General features: G+C 42.4%; 1 protein-coding gene across 8 annotated transcripts in view; it reads left to right on the forward strand.

Moving 5' to 3' along the window:
• Nucleotides 1–9,918, forward strand: part of PCGF3 (polycomb group ring finger 3) — a 52,133-nt gene extending 42,215 nt beyond the window's left edge. For 7 of the 8 annotated variants that reach the window (XM_079959768.1, XM_079959772.1, XM_079959773.1 and 4 more), the window contains 3 exons: nucleotides 1,399–1,536; nucleotides 5,300–5,380; nucleotides 5,605–9,918. In XM_079959768.1, the coding sequence (XP_079815894.1) occupies nucleotides 1,399–1,536; nucleotides 5,300–5,380; nucleotides 5,605–5,652 (267 nt within the window). In that variant the 3' untranslated portion in view covers nucleotides 5,653–9,918. Of the gene's footprint in view, nucleotides 1–1,398; nucleotides 1,537–3,659; nucleotides 3,824–5,299; nucleotides 5,381–5,604 lie in introns of all 8 variants that reach the window. The other variant, XR_013834322.1, reaches the window with a different exon arrangement.
• The last annotated feature ends 4,547 nt before the right edge of the window (nucleotides 9,919–14,465 follow it).

Raw genomic sequence — 14,465 nt, forward strand, 5'->3', positions numbered from 1 at the left:
TTGTGGCTCCGAAAACTCCATATACCAGTTGAATAATTGATGCAATCTTCTGTACACTTTGTTTCTGTTTCTGCTCTGGAGAAGTTGGCTTTTCAAATCACTGCCTTTTAGGACTGTTTCTGCATGTGTAGTTTATTCCTGCCAGCTGGTCTGTCACCTGGCTTCAGCAGCTGTGAAAATGCAGCCACTTAGATACACTGTTATTTCATCCCTAACTTTCATTTCTTGTTAATGAAATTCAGCATTTCCTACTGCAAGGAAAAACAATGAGTCTTTTCATTTAAGCATTTCATAATTTTGCTATTTGAGTTCGTTTTGAAGAAGGCAATGATGTGACTGTTTCAAGTATCTCTGATGTTTGAAATTGGGAGAGGCCATAGCTCGGCAGTAGAGCACATTTTGCACGCAGGAAGTCTTGAGTTTAATCCCCTGCGTCTCCTGCTGAAATAGATCCTTGGGCAGCAGGCGCAGGAAGGATAGCCTCCTGAGACCTTGGATAACCTCTACTGCTCAGAACAGACAACAGTGGACTAGATAGAGCAGTAGTCTGGTATCATAAGGCAGCCTCATATGCTCAGGGTTTTGCTGAAAGCCAAATCCCTCGACTCTATGGATCATAGAGGTAGAACTGGAAGGGCCATTTCGTGTTTGTTTTTTTTGTTTAGATGTACAAGACAGCTATAAATCCTGGGAAGAGTTATAGATCCAAACGGACATGGATTTAGCAGCACACCGTAGGGGAGTGGGTAAATGTAGAGGAGCTGGTCCTGGAGTCTGCACATCCCAGTGTAAGAAACTTCTTGGTTTCTGTAGAGGAAAACTAAAGATGCAGTGCTTTACCTAGGTAGGAGGCCAGCACGGTCTTCACCGAACCACCTGAACAACATCACCATGTGAAGCTGCCTCCAATATGTGGAGCCTCCACCAACAAAAACACATACCTGTCCCAGTTTGGTGGTGAACAGCAGTTCTGGTCTTGGAAGGTATAGATCTCTTGCATGACTCTTTGATATGTGGAAGTTGCATGCTTCCATAGGTACCTGTCAGTTGGTACCCATGATGTAGCTGCTCCCTAGGAACATAGGGAGGTTGGACTGTTTCTCCATCTATCCCACCATTGAGTACTCAGCCTTGCTATGGTTCTCCATGCTCTCAGACTGAGCTCTCTGTCGTCACCTGCTCCCTGACTCTTCTAAAGCAAGAGATGTCAGCGGTTGAAACTGGGACCTCTCCTGCGTTCCAAGAATGTGCTCTACAGCTGATTTATTTGTACCTTCATTTTATGTAAAATGAATCCTTGCTTAGTTCAGTTTCTCAACCTTTTTGCCACTGAAACAAGGGGGACTTAGAAGGGAACCCCTATTAACTCGTGTTGGCTGCTTGTTTCCCCCCCCAAAGGTAAGCATCTGCTTAGAATGCAACAGCAGCAAATTGCGCGGATTGAAGAGAAAATGGATTCGCTGCTCTGCACAAGCTACAGTCTTACATCTAAAGAAGTTCATTGCCAAAAAGCTTAATCTTTCTTCTTTTAATGAGGTAAACTTTATAAAAAATTATCCATACAAAGAACAAACATACGATTGTGTTGTGTTCTTAAAATGATCTTGCAACTCTTTTTTTTTAGAAAAATAGAACATCACTTTACAAATGATAGGGTTTTTTCTTTCTTTCTGAGACAGAAATAGCTTGATGAATAGAAAGTGTTGGTATCTTGAAATAGTCCCTTTAGGTATAACAAATGAGATTTTCTCTTAGAATTGGTTCTGAAGCTTTTCAATATTAGTCATATTTCTCTATTCTTCCTTCACCTGCTATTTCCATTTGAACCATTCATTTTAGCATCTATAGGGAGACTTGGCTGTTAAGAGTTTTGGGGTAGAGGCTTGTACTAAGTGACATCCTGTCCTGACGAAGTCCCAGGCCTTCTCTACTTTTTCAAGATTTTTTTTAGCAAAAACAGCTGAGATAACCTCAGGCTTTCATTCATACTGTGCAGTTTAGAAATGTGCTTTAAAAACAAAAAAATCAGCTTCATCAGGTCCCCCAAACTTGTGGAGCAGATTTTAGGGGCACACAGAGTGCTGTGGGGAGTGGGGGGTGGGGAGGGGTAAGGGAAGTAAGGTTTGCATGAGTGGAAGTCTGTTATGCAAGCTGAATGCCACAATTTGATACCTGACCCTCTAGAATTTAGCTTGTTATAATTATTATTTATTAAATTTGTTTACCATCCTTCATCCGAAGATCACAAGGTGGCTCGCAACATAAAAATACAACGTGAGAAGACAAATTACGTAATAAAATAAGAACAAAAACAAACCAATAACCCTCCTCCCACAAACACATTTAAAAGGTCATGGAGCCTCTCTGGGGAAAACATTCCAGAAACGGGGAGCCACCACAGAAAAGGCCCATTCTTGTGTTGCTGCCCTCCAGATCTCTTGTGGAGGGGGCATTCAAAGAACGGCCTCATGGTGATGGCAGGGTCTGAGTTGGTTCATATGGGGAGAGGTGTCCTTGAGCTATTGTAGTCCTGAGCAGTTTAAGGCTTCATAGATCAAAACCTGCACTTTGCATTGGGCCGGGAAACTAACTGGCAACCAGTGCAGTCGGTGTAATATGCTCAAACCGTCTTGCTTCACTGAGCAACCAGGCCACCAAATTATGCACCAGCTGAAGTTTCTGAACTCTCTTCAGAGGCAGCCCTACTGTGTTGCACTAATCTAACCTAGATGTTACCAGAGCATAGACCACAGAACTTAGACTATCCCTGCCCAGGTAGGGGGGCAGTTGGGTCACCAACTGAAGCTAATGGAAGGCACTCCGCACCACCGAGGCCACCTGAGCCTCAAATGACAACTACATACCTGTTCCTTCAGAGGGAGTGTAAGCCCATCAGGAGCAGGCCACCTCCCATCCATCTGGCCTAGGGAAACGATCACTAACAGTGTGTCAGTCTTATTTGGATTGAGCCTCAGTTTGTTGGCTCTCATCCAGTTCATTGCCAAGGCAAGATGAGAGTCCAGCACATTCACTGACCAACCTGCAGATGCAAAGGAAGAACAAAGCCATGTGTCGTCAGCATATTGTCGACAGTGGACTCTAAAACTCTGGATAACTCCACTCAGTGGCTTCCTGTTAAACAGCATAGGGGATAAAATTGAACTCTGATGAACCCCACATTGAAGGGTCTACAGGGCCAGAGAACACTCTCCAAGCATCCCCCTCTAGCAATGACCATCCAAGTAGGACCAGAATAATTATAATATAATAATAATTTATTATTTATACCCCGCCCATCTGGCTGGGTTTCCCCAGCCACTCTGGGCGGCTTCCAACTGAATATTAAAAACAATACAGCATCAGACATTAAAACCTCCCTAAACAGGGCTGCCTTCAGTTGTCTTTTAAAAGTAAAATAGTTGTTTATTGTCTTGACATCTGCTGGGAGGGCGTTCCACAGGGCAGGCGCCACTACCAAGAAGGCCCTGTAACCTCACTTCTCGCAGCGAGGGAACCAGAACCACTGCAAAGCAGTGCTACCACCCATCACCAACTCGGACAGTCGCTCCAGAAGGATACCATGCTCGATGGTATCGAAAGCTGCTGAGAGGTTGGGGAGAATTAACAGGGACACATTTCCCCTGTCTCTCTCCTGACAGAAGTCATCATCCAGGGCGACCAAAGCAGTTTCTGTGACAAAATCGGGCCTAAACCCCAATTGAAATGGATCTAGAAAATCAGTTTCCTCCAAAAGTGCCTGGATCTGGTCCGCAACCACCCGCTCAAGAACCTTGCCCAGGAAGGGGAGATTGGCAACTAGCCGGTAATTGCATAGATTTTTGAATCCAGGGAGGGCTTCGTAAGGAGTGGTCTTACCACTGCCTCCTTCAAGCAGGCAGGGAATACCTTCTCTCACAAGGAGGCATTAATCACTTCCCTGGTCCAGCCAGCTTCCCCTTCTCTGCTAGTTTTTATCAGCCACAAGGGGCAAGGGTCCAGAGCGCAAGCGGTCACCCAGACCAGTCCAAGCATCTTGTCCACATCCTTGAGCCTTACCAACCAAAACTCATCCAACAGAACAGGACTAGGCAGTGCTCTGGACATCCCTTGAGAGCCATCTGCTCTAAGGGCAGAGTCAAGATCAGGTGCGAGAGGTGCAGGTAACCTGACAAGGGGAAAGGGCGTGGCTGAGCTTGTCCAATCAGCTCCTAGGATGTGGGAATGGATTTCCTGCTTCACATTGGATAAACCGATTGAACAAGATTTTCCCCGTGGCTGGGTGGCTACTTCTGAGGTGGTCTCTATATAAATTGTGTGCACGCCCTGTGTGTCTGGTCTTGCAGGTCTAATAAAAGCCAGACAAAAGTGACAGACAGAAGGATAAAGTAGAAGGTATAACCAGACCTATGTTGAGACATCTAAAGTTGGATGTTTTGGGACCATATAATAGTTTACACCTTAATATTCATGATATGGATGTATGAGACGCTCTGATTCTGATGAAGGCAGCCAGACAATCAAAATTGGCCATCAAATATCTAATGAGGCACAATTTGCCATTTCCCTCCCCCTCCCTTTTTTATTGCTGTTTCTTATCAACTGCTTCATACATAGGGTTAAATTCTTAGTAATGGTCTAGTTTGCCCCTGGACAATTGGGTATTTACTGGTGACTTCTGCAAACTTCTTTTTTGTTCCTAGTGAATCCTGTCTGGGAGCTAAAATGACACTCTTTTTATCTGCTTTTTCATTCAGACCTCCCTCATCCCTTCCTTTCACAGTTGCTTCAAGCAGGCACGCTCAGAACTTTGCACATGCTCATTTTGATAACTTCCACACACTCTGGCTTTTGTTTATTCTCCACAAGGGCAGAGCTTCTGGTCTGTTGTAGAGCACAACACAGATTGTGACCTATCCCTTTATTGTTCTGCACACCAACAGAGACTATAGAATGCAGTTCATGCCCTGAGTCATGCAACCCCAGTGGGTGCCCAAATATTATCCCTGCGCTGCCTGGCAAGCTCAGTGATAGAGACAGATAGAGACATATCCTTGTTATGTAATTTGTCCTGTGGCCTAGAGTTTGAGCTCTAAATGAGTTTACTGTATTGGAAAAGACTTCCAAATTGTCTTCTGAAGATCCTTATAGGGATTCTTTGAAGCAGCATCTATTTTGCCCATAAAGGGATTACAGTTTACATTTAAACCAGCATTATCTTTAATTTAACTGTTTAAAATTGTGTCAGGATTTGTGCCAATTTGTGTTTGATAAATAAATGAAATACTTCTGTTTTTATTAGCTGGATATATTATGCAATGAAGAAATTCTGGGCAAAGACCACACTCTCAAATTTGTAGTTGTTACGAGATGGAGATTTAAGGTATGTTATATTTGTGGTTAACTTGATGCATTTAACTTTTGAGATTAAAGCCTCCAAACAAACTTACTGGGGAGGAAACCCTCCCTACACACACATGCAAAAGAAGTTGACCATGATTGGTTTAAATTAATTTCCATTTTGATACATAAATTGCTTACATTCTACACTAAACTTTGATTGCATTAGCTATTTACTAAAAGCAGGTGTATTATTTTATCTTTCAGAAAGCACCTCTACTGCTACATTACAGACCCAAAATGGACTTGCTGTAAGAACTATTTTGTCCTTCTGGACGGTTTTTTGCAGAGACTATCATCGGGCACCTTCTTAGTGCATCACACAATTGACCCGTGACACAGACCAGCAGAATTCATTCCCGAGAACAGTAGTGCTCTCCTGTTCAACCACCCTGAATCTTTCTCTGAGGGATGCATTAACCTGACTTTCTGGACAGAAAAATATTTATACTTTTTTCTACAAAAAAAAAAAAAAAGGATATCGCAACTCGAGAGGACACTACCAGCACGAAGTTTACAGACATTGAAAACACTTCACAGTTCCCTGTGTGTAGCTCAGTTCTTGGTCATCATCTTGCAAAGACGCAAAATAGGTTTAAAGTGTTGTGAAGGAGATGAATTTCGAATTTGTTGCCCCAAGCCACTTTTGTGTTGCTTCACAACGTAACTTAAATGTGGCACATTTTTTTTTGCAAGATTTTCTGTCTCTTTATACCTCACGGCCATCTTGTCTGTTAGTAAGCCCCTCCTAGATTATTTAACATTGACAAAGACCTAATGGCTGGCAGTGAATTTCCTATGTTTCACTGTTCTAGACTGTTCTCCTTGGTTCCTTTGCTGATGCATTGGATGAGGTTATCGGAAGACTTTCAGTTGTTTCCATTCGTGGTTTTATCAGTCACATCAAAAGTGCTGAGCATTTAGAACATAGATCTTGCAGAGCTGGGGCTGATATTGGACTGAGGGATTTGCCTTTCAGTAAATGAAATAAGCCATTGGCAGCCTTAACTACTTGAACTCCAGTCTTGTTCCTTTTGAACAACACTCTAATACTAATGCTACAGCACACTTTGGTGACATGCGTTAGTACATTCTTTCTGGTTTCTGGTTTCCCTAGTAAGTCAGTTCTGTTCACCTGGCTCTCCGCTGAATTAACTTTATGGGGGTCAGATTTAGATGGCAATGTGGTACTTCCTGGCCTTAATTATAAATCTTTATTTATTTTTTAATTCAGCCCCCTAGGAATGCATTAGCCCCTCTAAACTATGTAAGTACTGTCTCTCTCAATAGAGGATTGAACAGCTTAAAAAAGGATAAATGCTGCTCCACTGTAAGCAACTTGAGATTTTTTATTTTTAAAGTTTGCGTTCGGATGTGACTTCTGCAAGTTTGCACCACGCACAAAGTGGGTGTGTGATAAACTGCATGCTAGCCTTCATTGGTCAAGGGCATGTGAGGCCCTTTCATCGGGGGCCATTTAAATGGTCCAGTCTGGGCTGCACCCAGTAACGTGTGCATACTCTCATTGTTGCACATAACCCTACGTACTGGCATGTTTTCCGTCTCCCACATGCACATACATGCACAGAGGCATGTGTATTCTTTGCATGTACACAAACCTGCCTTTCCTCCATCAGGCACCAGCTTGGCTGGGACTTGTATTTGTCCCAGGGACTGGTAGGGAAGAGGGTACATCACTTTCCATGATGTTTTGCCGTTTTGCAGTACGCTGCCTTGAGTTAGGTTTCTCCTATCTCTGTTGCTTCAAAATCCGCTACTGGTGGGATTTGGGCTTGACTAGAAGCACAGAACGGCCAAATGAATAAGTGTCATGTACAGGTGGTGAGTTTCAGAGAGACCGGCAAGAAGGTTGAGGGGGAGATGATGTTTCCCCCACTTAGGGAGACATGCTTGAGTAGCCAATATGCTTAGCCCATAGCAATTTGCCCATCTTTGCTACTTGTTTTTCTGAGCATTCTTGCTCTGTATTAATGGGTGCAGGTTAATGACTTTCCTTTGTGGAAGAAGCCCAGATAGGGTGCAACAAGGGGGTGGTGTATTATGACATGTGGACCATTTAACAAATCCTTACCAAACGGAAGTCCAAAACAGGTAGTTGCTGGATAACATTGAGATCAAGTATCTATGTTAATAGCATACACTCAAGTTAAAATACTGTTCTCATCTTCTTGAATGGATGATTCTCGCAGCGCTAGACCTTCCCCACCTCTTCAGTTAGGAATTAAGTCATTTCCTTCCCTAGTCCTGATTTTTCTATTGTCATCAACTAGAATTAAAGTTCATCACCCAGCTTCTTTCAGCCATTGTCCTCCTCTATGCCTTTGGCTCCTCCTGTCAGTGAGATAGGAGCCTATCTTTCTAAGGTGAGCAGTGTGGCCTTCGTTACCTCAGATTTTATCATGGCAAATCTGAATAGGTGGAAGTCAAAGGAGTCAATTAGAGGAACGAAGGGGAAATGGGAGCAAGTAGGAAATGTTGAGATGACTAGATGAGATTTGGCTTAGCAGTAGACGGCACTGGACACTCTTTCTGTGGAAAGTCTTCCAGGGCAAGCCCTGTTGAAATGAATGGGCACCACAAAGACTACACTAAACATTAAGGGCACTTATCCTGTTCACAGGAGAATTTTCCACTGGATAATTTCCCTTAAATTTGTAGCTTCTACTTCTTAATAAGGCCATACTTCTGTGAAAAGCAATTTCCCATTTCACGTTAAGCTATTGCTTGCCATTGTTCAGAAAGTATCTTCCAATATTAAAAATGAAAGCACTGGTTAATGGAAGACTATGGATTTGTGGAGTGTGGAGGACTATATGGGACTGTATGAGGCCCCTGGAAAAAGAAGAGTCTTAACTTTAAGGTTTTCCCCAATTTCACAGGCCATATGGTGCTATCTGAAAACATATTGGCTAACGTTGCTTAGTGAGCCTTAAGCTTGGAGCCTTGTCCAATACCCACTTGATTCAATTAATATTTTAGAGGGTTAAATGACCATATACAACTATTCAGTCTACCTCAGACTAGATACACAGCTGAATTGTATGACCAATGCCATCTTAAAATACGGAATATAAATGTTATCCTGTGTAACTTAAAACTGAGGGATTAAATAGTATCAAGATGCAAACTACAACCCCACAACTCTTGACTGCAGCAGTCTACAGAATCTGTATTGCTAAGTTTCTAGCAAATTTTTGAATCACTTGAATTTGATACGGTGCTATATAAATATATTTAAATATATATCTAGGCAGGTGCATGGAACCAAAGCCAGCAGTTGACACCTAAGCTGGTTTTGCTGCTCTTCAGCGAGTATTTATCTCTGCTTTTATAACAGCCTGATGAAAACAACCTTGGCAGAAAATGTTTGGGTTTTTCTTTCTTTCTCAACAGCTTCTTAGAATACTTTTTTTTTCCTGTGGAAACTCAGTTCCTTGGGGTATGTTTGTTCCAAAGACCTAGCTGACTTGTTTTATCAGAAAAAAACACAACCACAGTGAATACCAACAGAGCAGATCCTTGTGATAGAAATTGTCTCTCTTCTGTGAAGTTCTTAAGGGGCAGGTTGCACAATGATTATGTTGGCAAAACATTCTGTTGATCTTCTGGCTTTAGGTCTTGGAATCATTTTCAGCTTGAGTGGCTCAGGCCACACAATTTGGTTGAATAAGTGATCTATAAAAGTTACTGTGAAGTTGGTTTTCGAGGTTTTTTTCGTTTTTTTTTTTTCAAACGACTGCTTACCGCTGGTAAATAAATGCAGTAAAATTATCTTGTTGCATTATCCTCAGCAACAAAAGAGACGAGCATAACGCAGGTTCATGTTCTCGCTTGGTATAATTTTCTTTTAAAATAGAGAAATCAGAATATATAATATTGAATTTTAAATAAGATTGGGGCAGGGGGGGTTAAAAGTTAACTTTATAAAATTATTTATTCTATTTTAAGCATTCTATCTTACTTTTTACCATCTAAGTATTTTTTTGGTTTTGATGGTCCAGCTTTATTTATGGGCATATAAAATGAAATTGTGAGATGTTTTTTACAAGCTTCTTCCTTCTTTTTGTGAGGGCCAGATTGGATGTTGTGCTGAATGGGTGGCTGCAACCAAAAATGGCAGCCGTGTGTCAAGTCTTCTCCCCACCTCTGTAATGTTTATGATTACTTATTTGTGCTCTCCTGCCATTTCGCATCTCTTTGCACCCTTCTGGAGGCAGACAATGATATGAGAAATGGTGAACGCTCTTACATGAGGCACAGGTAAGTTGTACTAGATATTACGGGGCAGTAAAGAGGGAGGATACAGCTGTGATAATGTATGACGGCAGCTGCATATTTAGCGTAATATTTAGTTTGGCCCCTTCTTTGATTTTTTTTTTTAGTATGTTTTTGTTTTGTATGGATAAAGAGCATTACTTTATGCTTTTTGTGCAATAGGTTTGAAACATGCTTCTGTTAGGCATAACTTTAAGATTTTAAATGTAGCATCTACTAACCACAGATCTGAAAAGGAATGTAGGTGGGTTTAAGTGTACATTCAAATGGGCTCTTCTGTTTTTTGTTTTTCCTTCCTTCCTGGGATTTTTAAGAGTGACATTTGGGAGTTGTGTCTGTGTGAAAGAACTACCTGTCAGCAATATTTTTTAACGAAAAGATTTGGCAAAAAACTCTTAAATGTAAAATGTGGAAGAAATCGGCAAGACTTGCAACCTATCCGAATCTTTTTTTGTGTGCCATTAATATGTCTGGTATTGCTCTCTTATCTGTATACCATTTAACCTGGAAATATTTATTTCTCAGTGGTTGTGCAGTGCTCCAGATGCAAACTGTAACCTTGGAGGGGAAATGCAATCATTTTAAAATATCAGACTTCAAAATATGATGGTGCTATTTTTCCCCCCCTCAGTAGGTTTTGAGCCTTTTGAAAGCTTATCTGGCTCTTATTGTTTTCATAACAATCTAATTAGTCTTGGGAGATTCACTGTCCTGTTTCTTTTCCAGTGGATGACAACTCTATTAGCATAGCCTATTTGCAATGATTTGAAACTGAGCTGTAAATTTAAATGCAACAGGAGAAAGCCAACCAGTTTGTACATCTACACAATAACTTTGATAACTTTATATTTTAACCAGTACATAAGAAATGCATTTACTGCAGACGGTTAAAACTGTATTTTACAGAAAAAAATCTGTTTCTGTATTTCCTCAGGTAATTGCTCCAGTTTTAAACACTTCACGTGATACCTTAACTTAACATATATACACGTGCCCTCCAATTTCAAATGTAAAAAGATGAGGTGCGCAGGCAGACCCCATTGCATGCCAGAATTGCAAGTGGACGTATTCACCTTGTAGTCAAAATGTGCACAGGAAATGCAACCTTTTTAGCAAGATGCATACTGCTGGCTTAGAAACGCAGTTTCCGCTTTAAGTGGAAGTGGTGGCTGAATGCACATTCTCCAGGAATTGGTTTCTAACCCTAAAAACTGGCTGCTGTCATTTGAATTCCTCCCCTCTTCGTTGAGCACAAATTGTGCCCTGGAGGTGACTCACAAAGGCCAGGGTTACCAGGTCCTTGCGATCCAGGGTTTCTGCTGAGCAGCTGCAAATTGACAGAGAAGATGGAGATCTGCGGCGGAAGAAGCAGGGTATTTGTGTGTGTTGCTTAACCATTTCCCTTACAGACCACTTGCCTCCACAATCCTACAAACATGCTTCTGGAACCCTGGCTGGGGTGAAGTGGAGATTGCAGGAGGAAAATGGTGCAGGAAATGTTAAGCACTTTCTCCCACCTTACTCCTCTGCTGCAGTTGGTTCTCTTAACCCTACTGTTTTGCAGCTCCGTGGCAGATCTCGGTTCCAGGCCTTGTTCTGTTGCTGAATGCCTTGTTCTGACCACTGCACCTGTCTGGAGTTCTGTGAATGCCCATGAGCGTTGAACCTGTCAAAGCTACGAATGGTTCCTCCTCCTCCTAATGTTTTGTGTGAATGGGCACATTTACTTGGGTGAGGAAAGTTACCTAAGGTGCACTGTGCACACCCGCTGGGCTTTGGGTATTGCAAAATGCCCTATTTAAAAAGGCAGCGATAACAGCCAAGTGACAGGGCAAGTGTCAAGAATACCATTCGCTTGCAACGAGATAAATTTAGGGTTATGGGACAATAAGCCAGTGCAACCGTTTAAGCCTTTATCCTCACTTTGTGGCATAATTAAGTTACTGAAAATTCTTGCCGTATTAAAAACAAATAAATCATATTTTTTGGCTTGGTTTCATTTGAAAGTTTACAATTTTTTTTACGCTTTGTGTTGCTGTGTAACTTTTGTACTATGGGTGGCTAGTTTTTGTCTGGATAAGCCTTTTGGGGGATTATTGCTTAATGTTTTGATTTTATGATAGTGAAGCTTGTATTCAGTGTTCTGCCAATTAATATTATATGCTTGTAATAAAAGCAAAAAAAAAAAAAGGCTATTTTTTTTGGCCTGTTTTTCAAGAACGTGAATGTTTAGCTTGCAGAAGGATAAATCCACACCTCTGAGAATGAAAGCAAGCTGGGCTTGTGTGACTATTGCCAGTTTTGTGTTCAGTAAGCTCTGATAATGTCCCTTGCCTGTCAGGCTGGAGGACAGAGGCGAATGTATGTAGAAACTAGACCAAAAACTCAATAGCTGACAGCTATTTCGAAAACCGAAAACTCAATAGCCGACAGCTGGGATTCAGGTTGTTGCACTCAGTGGAAGCTGTGTGGCATGTTCAACTTCCGAGGCATGTTCAAAAACTGAAGCATCTACTTCCAGGTTTACAGCGTTCAAAAACCAAAATGTTCAGCAACGGAGACATTAAAAAACCGAGGTATTTTGCCGCTTGTCCCAACATCACTGCATGTGTCCAGTTCTCAGCACCATAGTTTAATATGCTTGCAGAGGAGAGCAACCAAGATGATCAAGGAAGGGTCTGGAAACCAAGAGGAATGGTTCAGGCAGTTGGGTATGTTGTTTTATCCTGTCCTGTTTATCCTGTTCTGGACTCAAACCAATTGATTCAAGTTACAAGAAAGGAGATTTCAACTAAACATCAGGAAGAACTTTCTGTCAGTAAGAGCTGTTCAGCAGTGGAATGGACTCCTTTGGGATTCTCCTTCTTTGGAGGTTTTTAAGCAGAGGTTGGATGGTCAACTGTCATGGATGCTTTAGTTGAGATTCCTGCATTGCAGGGGGTTCGACTAGATGACCCTCAGGGTCCCTTCAAATTCTTCTATGAGTCTATGAGCATAGCTACCAAGCTGAATGCAGGATACTAGCAATGGGTGGAGGCCCACAGAAGCTTACTGTTCTACCTAATTTTGCTTCTTTCCTGGAACACAAGAAATGAGATTTGTGTAGAGGGGTCCCCATTCTGCATTGATCTCCTCTCTCTGCTATAGCAGATGAGCAGCAACAAATTCCTGAATGAGAGGGAAGGGCAGGTGCAGGGAACCTGTGGTTCTCCAGATGATGTTGGACTACAACTCTCATCATCCCTGGCCATTGGCCATGGTGACCAGAGCTGATGAGAGTTGGGAGGATGACATCTGGAGGATTCTAGGTTACCTATCCTGGGGGAATTGCCAAGGGCTTGTGCCGCCGCCATCCACAACTGATGAACCATGTTTGGTACAGCCTTACTGAGAAGTTCATCTAATAGAACAGATTTTTGTTGACCTCTATTTATCTTCTATGGCAAACACTCATTTTTTGAGGGATCTGATTGCTGTGCCTTACATCAGTGCATAGATGTAGCACAAAATATCTTATCCTGGAGCAAAGACTGTTCTTGACTTTGCTTGGTTTTTCTCTCCGCATGCTGCTCTTCAGACTCCTTTCATCTTTTCACAATCAAAGCTGGAAAAGTGTGTTACTGTCAGCAGCGCAAGTCCACAAATAAACCTATCAACACCATTAGCAATATTACATCTTTTAGATTTTAGGAGCAATATCTGGTGAGACAAGATTTTCTGAGTGGCCATACAGACCTTCAATGAGACCAGAGATTCCCAAACTGTGGGCCAGGGAAGGCTGAAGGTCTCCCAGGGTCCAGAGAGTGGTTAATGTTTCATTGGAGGAAGGGGAGTTACCATTCGCTTTGAAAGAGCCCTCAAGAGGACCCTCCTAGACTCTGAAATGTTAAGCAACTATTGCGTTTCCGAGCACATTTCAAAATGTTGGTGTTGACCTTTAAAGCCCTAAACGGCCTCAGCCCAGTATACCTGAAGGAGCGTCTCCACCCCCATCGTTCAGCCCAGACACCGAGGTCCAGTGCCAAGGGCCTTCTGGCATTTCCCTCACTGTGAGAAGTGAGGTTACAGGGAACCAGGCAGAGGGCCTTCTTGGTAGTGGTGCCTGCCCTGTGGAACGCCCTCCTGTCAGATGTCAAGGGAATAAGCAACTATCTGACTTTTAGAAGATATCTGAAGGCAGCACTGTTTAGGGAAGTTTTTAATGTTTGATGTTTTATCGGTTTTTTTAAATATTCTGTGGGGAGCTGCCCAGAGTGGCTGGGGAAACCAAGCCAGATGACGGGGTATAAATAATATCATCATCATCATCATCATCATTGTTGTTGCCCAGTGGCAAATATGCCCTTTTTGGAGAAGGTGCTTGAGAGAGTACTGACAGTCTACTTCGAGGCATCCTTGGGAGGATAATATCTAGATCCATTTCACGCTGGCTTCAGACCTAGTCATGGCACTAAAACCACCTTGGTCATCCTGGCTGAAGACATCTGTCAAGAGAGAGATGGGGAGATCGCAGAGAGCGTGATCCACCTCTGGGTGAATTTCAATATACAGTGGTACCTCAGGTTACATGCGCTTTAGGTTCCATACACTTCAGGTTAGAGACTCCGCTAACCCAGAAATAGTACTTCGGGTTAAGAACTTTGCTTCAGGATGAGAACAGAAATCTGGTGGTGCGGTAGTGGGAGGCCCCATTAGCTAAAGTGGTGCTTCAGGTTAAGAACCGTTTCAGGTTAAGAACGGACCTCCAGAATGAATTAAGTACTTAACCCGAG

The sequence above is a fragment of the Podarcis cretensis genome (assembly GCF_951804945.1).
Source record: "Podarcis cretensis genome assembly, chromosome: 17".
Lineage (NCBI taxonomy): Eukaryota > Metazoa > Chordata > Lepidosauria > Squamata > Lacertidae > Podarcis > Podarcis cretensis.